The sequence below is a fragment of the Papaver somniferum genome, unplaced genomic scaffold (genome assembly GCF_003573695.1).
Source record: "Papaver somniferum cultivar HN1 unplaced genomic scaffold, ASM357369v1 unplaced-scaffold_99, whole genome shotgun sequence".
Lineage (NCBI taxonomy): Eukaryota > Viridiplantae > Streptophyta > Magnoliopsida > Ranunculales > Papaveraceae > Papaver > Papaver somniferum.
Genome location: NW_020653081.1, coordinates 9,323,669 through 9,333,214, shown reverse-complemented (window position 1 = coordinate 9,333,214; position 9,546 = coordinate 9,323,669). Strand labels below are relative to the sequence as shown.

Here is a 9,546-nt window from a genome sequence, read left to right as displayed (position 1 = left end):
ATCTGAAAAGTATGTCGGATTTAGTGATGCAAAATTCTGTCTGAAAAGCACGACAACTTTAGTGATGAAGAGACATTGAAGGGAAGAAGTGAATATGAGAAATAAGAGACGGCTGTCGCTGGTGAAAGAATTCAAGAAAAGGAGAAATCACTGGAGAAAGAAGTGCAAAGAGGTCATTTCAGAGCCAAATGCTATCTGGATCACGGTGGAGGATAGGAGGCAATATGTTGGAGTCTATGTATAATTGCTAAAAACACCCATGGGTGTTGATAGCCATTCCAGTTTTACTACACAAAACCTAATATTGGGGGAATCAATTTCTCAATCAATTCTTCCCCAATTTCTTCAGCAGCAGAACCAGAGATGGAGGTTTAGGGTGTGTAGTCAAGATGTAGAGGGTGGACTGAGATGGAGGAATAGAAGAGAAGACTTGCTGCTGCTGTTGGAAGTGAAGAGATCTCAGATTGTTGGATTGATGAGTTCCGGTGGATATCTAAGAAGATGGTGGTTTGTTGATGCTGAGAAGAACAGGAAGAAGATTTGGTTTGTATTTCAGAACCAGAGAGAAACCGAGATGGTGGCTGATTTGAGAAGATTTAAAGGGTGATTTAAAGGGTTTCTGTGGTTGTGATTCAAATGATAGGTCATCTGAATTTCAGATGAAGAAGGGTTGGCTTGAGATCGAAGATGAGTTTGTTTGATGCATGGTGTTACAGAGAAGGAGACATAGAAGAAATCTGAGATGGGGTCTTGAGAACAATGAAGAAATAAGGGTTTTGACGTTTGCAATCGAAGAACAAGAAAGGGGTTAGAACAGCTAGGTGATGATGTTGAGTGCAGCTGTATGAATGTGCTATGGAGTTCTGTATTTTGCAGTATGGAATTGGAGCAATGGGTTATGGTGGTTCTGGAATGCAGAGAGTGTTTGTAGCTGTTGAATTACAGCTGGATGGAGGTTTGATTGCGGATTCAGGTGATGAAGGATTTAGCAGCTAGGTTGTGTGTGTACTGCCTGACAAGGAAATGGTAGTATTGAGCAAGATGCAGGCGATGGCAGCAAGCTGGAGCAGTGACTTAAGCTGAATGTATGAGCAGGTCTGTGATTGCAGGTAGTGTATCAGAAGGATGGCTGGTGTGTTTATGATTGCAGCTACAATTACAAGTATGAGCAGTTGGAGTCGAATCAAGTGCAGTTCGAATGAGAATGGAGCTGGCCTGAGCTGTAGAATGGGTATGAGTTGGACTGCAGTCAAGATGAGCTGAAAAGAAGATGATGATGTGAACAGCCATCAGGGCTGTGACTGAGGTTCTGGTGCTGTGTCTAGTGTGGCAGGGAAGACTCAGTGGAGTTGCTGCTGTTGTCTCAGGTGGTTTGTGTGGGCTGAACTGCAGGTATTGATTGCAATGGTTCTTAGTTTCTGTGGTTGGCAGCTAGAGTCGAAATGTCTGGAGTTTGTTAACAGGGAAGCAGAGGTGGTTACCGTTGATTTGCTGCAAGAGAATGCAGCTGGAGAGTTGGTCAGTATTTGAAGTGGAGATTGAGATGGATTCAGGGACGAGAGAGAAACAGCTAAGATGGCTACTATGTAACTCAATTTGCAGTTGGTGAAGCTACTGAGTTGCAGCTGCAGAGATAGAGCACAAGAGAGCTGATTAAGTTTAAACTGAGCTGAGATTGTGCACAGGAAATTGCAAGAGAATGCATCTGGAGAATTGTGCACCACGGTAATACAAGATGGATCTGAGCAAGACAATGGCTTTGGTGTTTCTAATGAGATTACAGGGGAGCTGATGCAGTTGATTTGAGAAGAATGTGTTACAGACTGGTGTGGCATTGAAATGCTGCAATGAAGCAAAGGGTATGCTATGCGGCTGAGAGAATGGAGAAGCTACAACACCGGAGATACAGGGAAGAGAAAAATATGATGTTGTTGGAGGAATGACCTGACTTGAAGTTGTGTTGATTGCAGGAGGCAAGAACCAAGGTCTCAATTGAGGTAGTGATTAAAATCAGGAAAGGAAATGGGTTTTGTGAGTTTGGCTGTGAATGTAAATTGCAGGGAAGAATGGCCGGCTTGGAGGAAGTATAGGCTGTCAGTTTTTCGAATGGTCCTTCTCCTGCTGACATAAAGTCATCAGTTTTTCGGCTAACCTGTATCATTCTTTTATTCAAGCCAAACTCTTTGTTAGCCTTTTTGGGAGAACGCTGGTAAATATGTTGTTGGGTTAGATTTATCTATCATTTTTAACATGACGCAGACCAACGACCATTCTACGATTGTCTAGCCTTCATGAGATCTTCTCCAACGACCTTCATTGTCTTGGTTGTCAACGATCTAACACATCTTTCTCTACACTGGTCATTCTTTTGCATGTTGTCGAATCCTTTCCCCTTTATGTGTAATCTCCTCGCAGGATCGTGTCTGCGGGGTCAGCTAGTGCCGTCTTTAGGTAACATTGCCTTGGGAAAGTAAAAAATTCTGAGTAGTTTGATCTTTCATAAAAATACGTTGAAAATGAAGTCCAATCTTCTATGTGCTTCTATGAAACATGCAAGGTCCGGCATTGCAAGCGGTTTAGTTTATCTAGTGATTTTTCTTCTCTTGTGCCATAAACCAACCAGTTAACTCCATTTGTTGTGGTCTTTGGTCTTTTGGCAAGTAAAGAACTATTGTGCATTGGTTGCAATACTTGGTTTTCCTTAAAGATAGAACTGCTTTTAAAATGGGACTAATTTTCATTAAAAGAAAACGGCCAAGTTTGATTTTCGTATCGATAGATTTAGTAAATTATCTTGTATCTCGTTCAAGACTTCTTGATACCTCCGGTAGTTTTCACTATGTATATAACGTTCCGGCCGTCTTCATAATCCGAAATTAATACATCTGGACCTTCTGGTAGGCAACTCGCGTGACTCTCCTTACAGCACGAAAGGCATAGATCATAAGTACAGTTTGAGCAGCTATTGCGAAAGTCAATGATAAAAGTACGGCAGTTGTTGCAACATGCAACACACCTTTTCCATTTCCGTAATGGTATTCCTTGAATTGTGGTTTCCATCTCCTTTTCATTGAGAGTGGGTCCAGGAAAACGAAATGGAAGCTAGGATTCAAAGGTTACCATTCTCGGAGGTCTAAATGGAAAATGCTGGTTTTTGTACATAGCAAGTATTGTGACAACTTGAGAATTTCATGACAGTTTTGAGTTTCAGAAGAAGAAGAACTTTGTGGTACCTTTTGGCGAGGTTCATGTATCAAAGTTACGTAAAGCTGACATGAAATTTTTTCTGCTGGAGTCTAAAATAAAAGGAGAGTAATTTGCCACCTTCAGATACAAATTCAAAAGGAAGCAAAACTATTGATGTCGTGACCAAGCAGTTGGTACTTGATGCCCTGGTGAGCCATTAACAAAAGATGAAGACAATACGGTAGCAGGAGACACTGAATGAGAGTGAAAAAGTGCTTTGGTTTCCTAGTGGAAAGTGAATGTAGGGGTTACCTACAGTTGATGAAAAGAAGTAAGGGAGACTTGCGAATCAAAATTCAGATTGATTCAAGACGCGAGAAATACTGGTAAAGAGAGTTACAATCACTCAGAAGAAGAATATACGTTCTCCTTGGTTTTCCTTCATCTGTCTGATTATACATTTCATTCATCTGCATATTTGATTCTTTTTGTCCTCTTTCTCAGTTGCCATCCCTGTAGTATGGCATGATCAAGTATTATATTCTTTGTGATTTGTTTAATTGCTTGTGTTTTCTTTGCTTAGGGTTCAATCTTACAGGAGATTTAGGCAATTTAAGGATTATCTCATAATCTTTTTCTTGCAGTGCAATGGGTACATGGGTATTCTCTGTAGCAGGAGCTCTACTTGCAATACCAATAGGGATAAAAAGTAAATCTTTGGGACCATTGGTGTTCTTTGGAACCACTGGTACCATGCTCGATATTATCATGGGAGTCACTGCTTGCGAAAGAGAACATGCTGAGCGCAAAATGAAGCTTTTAGAAGAACAACAAAAGCTCTCATCAACTGATGATGCTGCTTTCGTAGTAGAGTCGGAAACCAGTTCATTGTAACGGTTCGTATCAAACTTCCTTTTCCGTTCACTTCAGTAAAGCTTATCAGTTCGTATAAAGCAAAACATGTAATAGATCAGAAGCTTTTTGTCAGCCATAGGGATGGTAATGCCTCTGTTTTGCTATTTTTCTTGTCTACGACTCTTTGTTCTGAAATTAGAGGTTGTTCCTTTTTCATAACCACATTTTGCTGTCTATTTGGATTACTACATATGATTCTGTTCCATTCTTGGTGGGTTTGTAACCTGGAACTGCATTTTCCCCGAAGACAGGGAGATAATAGACCAAAGCAGGAAGGGGACCACATTCCCTAGAAATTGTCTATGTGATAGTCCTCCAGACATGGCTTAATTTACTAAATGGAGATCATGACTTTGCTGCAAATGCTAAAAGCATAGGCAGGTTTTCGCATTTCCTTGGGCAAAGTCAAATTTCACCAGTAATCTCTTATATTTGCAGTATTGTATTCTGATGCTCTGTTGAACTCTTGATTTGTTTTTACATAGGTGAATTAAACCTGCAGTATCTTGAATTTTAATTAGTATAAAATGTTTGATGCTGTAGAATCAGTCTAAAAGTTCTCAGCTAAGAATCTTCCTCTTGACTATAGTTAAGATTGCTACGCCTATAATTTGCTATTTTAGTTATAAAAAAGTCTAGATTCTTCAGTTTATTCCCCGAATCTTTGTAGGCTATTTAATGTGAGATCTTGACATGTTTTTGTATATAGAAGAGAAGAAATGAAGTGTTTAGTTTTTTAATGTGGTGCATCTCTATTTCTCCAACTGTTGGAGACTACTTCTTGATTGGCCCTTGGTTATAAGTTGCTATGCGTCACTGTGCACATATGGTCTGGATTTGCATTTGCCATGCCTGGAACACAATATGAGTCTGAGCAATAAGTTGTCTGAGTCTACTGTGTTGTCATTTTCCCTAGTCAGCCTGGTGAGCCGGGGGTTCTGCTCATAAGAAAGTGATGGAGGAGTACCTATTATTAACTTGAATAAATGACTAACACGTTAAGGAGAAAAACAAGACAGCAGCCCTCTTAATTGCACTCAACCATATTTGGAATTTTGGAGTGCCGCCACAATAATAGAAAATTAGCTACCTGACATATTTTAGAAGAAAAAAAACATGGAAGCACAAACACTTGTTTCTTTGTCCAAGCTTTTGATCTTATCTTATGGACACCTAAGAAACTGATTTGGTTTTTAGAAATTGATTATGTCATTACAGTACTGTCTATTCATTCTATACTATTATCCTGTGTGTTGTCTATTATTATTGCTCCTTGTGAATCAAGTGGTTGTTAAACAAACCAACAAATAAAACCATATAGTACGATGCATTGAGGCATGCAAACAGGTGTGCAGCATTCAGAACTACAAACCCACAGCATGACAGTCCCACAACCACAATAATCAACAAATACTCCTTCAGTTGCAAAAATGTTACAATCACTTTTTTCATTTCGGTATAAATAAATAATAAATTAATAAGAACTGTTAAAAAAAAATACATACATTCATGGTTAAGTACTGACCCCAAACTCATTTTTTCTCACTCTATGAATCTTGGTGAAGACTGTTGAAGTACGAAACCAGTTCAGTCCCTAATTACAAAGTCACAATGGTGAAAGAATATATAATCCTACTATTTTTTACATACATTTTGATGGATTCATCAAATTTACACTCAAAATAATATACTTACAAAGCCGGGGCTGAAAACTGGTCTTTTTTCTGTTATCTTGGACCAGAGATTTGCTGCGACGAGAGGTATGAACTATTTGTGGCAGTGGATGGACTAGCAGTATTTACTTGTTCATATATAGTGAATACATTGTTAGATCCTGCTAAAACAGAAGATTCAGTGAACCGTCGTCCATAGAAACGCAGAAAGTTCAATGATCCAGGCCTTGGTTCGCCTACAGGCGTGCCACCTTCTAACATACCGGCCACATTCATCATAGTAGGTCTCAAGGCTGGTTCTTCATGAACACAGCATAAAGCCACTTTGACGAGCTTCTCTACTTCCTCACTAGACACTCTTCCCTCTAACTTTGGGTCGGCAATCTCCGAATACCTTTTCTCTTCATGCATTTCCAATGCGAATAAAGGGAAATACAGATTCCCACCTGATCCACTATGACCACCATCACTATTGCCATCCTCAGTTGAATGACTGCGGGATCTCATGGAGCAGTTTTTCCTACCGCTAACAATTTCCAGCAATACCTGCAATTAGGCCATTCATAAACATATAAGTAGTGCCTAAATTTGGTCAGAAAAGACTTCTGCAAAGGTGCCAATAGGACAGCGACAATGTCTTTGTTTACTTAATCAATAAATGTAGTGCCTAAATCAATTAAAGGTTAATGATCATACCATGCCATAGCTGTAGACATCAGTTTTATCAGAGATTGCAGAGCTCGTTAGCCATTCAGGTGCGAGATATCCACGGGTTCCCCTCATTGTAGTGAAGTGACTGGATAGCTCCGGGCTTAAAAGTTTTGACAACCCGAAATCAGATATCTTCACTTGAAAATTATCATGTAAGAGAATATTCTCAGGTTTGATATCACAATGTATAATCTTGTGTTCACATCCACTATGCAAGTAAGCAAGTCCTCTAGCTGTTCCCAAAGCTATATCAAATCTCTCTTGCCATTCTAACACTGGTCCTGCACCAAAGAGTGTCCGGTCTAACGAACTACGATTCATAAACTCGTAAACGAGTAATTTCTGTTGCCCTTCTGCGCAAAATCCTCTCAGTTTCACTAAGTTGACATGATGAACTTTGCCAATAATGGCAATTTCAGTGTAGAATTCTTTCCTTCCTTGAACACCTAAATTGATGATCTTCTTCACTGCAACCAAAGTTTTGTCAGGCAGTGTTCCTTTGTATACAGTTCCAAATCCACCAGCACCAATCTGTGTACTGAATTTCTCAGTTGCGGCTTCCAGCTCAGTGTAATCATACCTCACAGGTAATCCTGGTATAGAGCTAAAATCGAACTCCATCGAAGCACTTGAATCGAATCGACCCAACTTTATTGACTTCATTACACTAAGCCTCTTTTTTCTTCTTCTTCTATATAATATCACAGCAACCAAAAATAAGAACACTAGAAGCACGGCAGTTGAAGGAAGTAGTACTATAGGAGCTATAGGAATATGTCTTCCTCCGTCGTCATAACTATCATCGTTTCCATCTCCATTACGTTTTTCCACTATCATTTTAATGTAACCCAATTTATCATTTGGTGCATTGATGGATAACATAGACCCCAATTGGCTCCTAATCAAAAAACAAGAACCAGAAGTATTCGCAAAGAAAAATCCTAAACAAGAACAGTTCTTAGAGCAAAGATCTTCGCAAACAGATAACTCCACGCCAAACTTATCAGGACTCAAAAATTGATTTACATAATAGTTCAAATCAGAACTCAGTTTGGCATACTTCACTTCTGACAAATTAAACTGTGTACTGTTAGTAGTAGTAGAGTTGCAAGCAAGAGGAAGCAAGGAATTTGAACTAACCGGTTCACAACCTTTTGAGTTCGACTCGCTACGGAACCCCAAAGAACATGTACAAGTAGACGAAGCCGATTCGACACACACTCCCATTCTACCACAGAAAGATGGAATTTGACAATCATTTTGTGGTCCAGTTTGTTCATAAACCATTTTTTTCAAAGTATCAGAATAAGTACCAACCAGAAATCTCCCATTACTATCCAACTTAACAATGAGAAAATCTGATTTATTTAGTAAAGGTACTCGAAACACAACAACTAATCCATCATTCATTAAATATAGAGCAGTTGAATTCAATAACATGTAACTTACCGGAGCATTCTTATCTTTGAAACCCGCCGAATACATTGTTAATTTCCAATAATTCAATCCATTCCATTGGAGATATCCATCATCTTTAGCAACATAAAATTTGTAATCACCACTAGACAAATCTTTATCTGATTTAGAACTTACTAATTCACCTCCAAGTTTAAGGTTTTGTCCAACAACAATCGTATCCATAGCATAATCAAAACTTTCCCATAAAGAAACATTGAGTTTATCAAGTAAAACCAAATTACCATTCTCTTTAAGCTGTAGAGCATACACAGAAGACTTCAATGATGGAGTAGACCATATCAAATTCTGATTAGACCCCAAGATTGTAATTCCGTTACTAGTTAAGTTTAACTCATCAGAATCAGACATGGGGTTGTTTCTATTAGCTGACCAAATGATAGTATGTGAAGAAACATGTATAACAGAGAAATAGAATTTTTTGTGTTCATCGGTACCTGGATTAAAGATTGAAGCTTTATAGGTTCCATTACGTGATGTTAAGAAAGTACCACCAGAATTATCAACAAATAAGAAATTTGAAGCAGTGAAATTTGGGTAGATGAATTCTGTTTTAATTGGACCAGAGAAACAAGAAGGGATTGTATTGAAAAGGAGGAGGATGATGATAATGATGAAAAAGATGATACTACTGCTACTGGGTTGTCCCATGTATGAGAAGAGCTGTGGTGGTGGAAAATGGGTGTTGAATGTTTGAAAAATGGATATGAAGAAGAGTATGGGTAGCCATTAATGGAGATAATTCAAGATTTGGAGTTTATGGGGGTGTTGACTTAGCCGACTTCGGTAGACCAATAGTAATCTTGTTGGTTGTTGGTTGTTGATAGTGACTTGAGAGTTTTTCTTTTGTTATGGCAAAAATGACTGAGGGGGGTAGTATCTTGATATACTACAGCCGGATGTTGTTTTGTACTTTAGTACTTATATATAGGGTGACTGTTATAGAGAAGGCATAATTTTATACTTACCATCTCTTGCGAGAGAGTTTCTTAGTGGAATACAAGTTATTCCAAGTTCGGAAAAAGTGTGGAATGCCAAATTTAAGTTAAGTTGGGGTCTTACAATTACCTTCAAAAGAAGGAAATAGATATTGTCTAAAGATAATCAGGATGAGGAAACTCATGACAGAAAGGAAATAAGCAATATCCTAACAAATTACTTTAAAAGCTTTTTCTCTGCCGATCTGATTGATTATCATCCCTAGTATCTCTAAAGATGAGAGTAACTCCATTTTCAGAATACCTTCTATAAAGAAATTTTAGAATTCCTTGAGAAAAATGAAACCCAATAATTCACCAGGACCCGATGGGTTTCCAGTTAGTTTTTTCAAACATAACTAGGATTTAGTAGGATAAAAACTGGCACCATTCAACAATTTTACTCTTCCAAAATCATGCATCCTGAAATTAAAAATAATCATCTTTTCTTAAGTTTTGAATCTAAACATACCCAAATCAGTTCAGGACAATTGGCGTGTGCAATATAACTTATATATAATCTTATAGCAAAAATCTTAACCAATAAAATAAAATTTTCTAGAAAAAAAATCGTCTACTCTTTCCGATCTAACTTTCTCTCTTCCAGA

The 9,546-nt window shown here is 38.3% G+C and overlaps 2 protein-coding genes across 2 annotated transcripts; one reads left to right on the top strand and one right to left on the bottom strand.

Moving 5' to 3' along the window:
- Window positions 1–3,130: 3,130 nt before the first annotated feature.
- On the top strand, window positions 3,131–4,330 carry LOC113346281. The gene is made up of 2 exons (XM_026589828.1): window positions 3,131–3,572; window positions 3,831–4,330. Exons 1-2 carry the CDS (start codon window positions 3,445–3,447, stop codon window positions 4,078–4,080), a joined length of 378 nt encoding a protein of 125 aa, XP_026445613.1. The 5' UTR covers window positions 3,131–3,444; the 3' UTR covers window positions 4,081–4,330.
- A 1,319-nt stretch (window positions 4,331–5,649) lies between these two features.
- On the bottom strand, window positions 5,650–8,728 carry LOC113346504 (G-type lectin S-receptor-like serine/threonine-protein kinase At5g35370). The gene is made up of 2 exons (XM_026590053.1): window positions 6,471–8,728; window positions 5,650–6,320 (listed from the first exon to the last, which is right to left on the bottom strand). Exons 1-2 carry the CDS (start codon window positions 8,610–8,612, stop codon window positions 5,829–5,831), a joined length of 2,634 nt encoding a protein of 877 aa, XP_026445838.1. The 5' UTR covers window positions 8,613–8,728; the 3' UTR covers window positions 5,650–5,828.
- Between the last annotated feature and the right edge of the window lie 818 nt (window positions 8,729–9,546).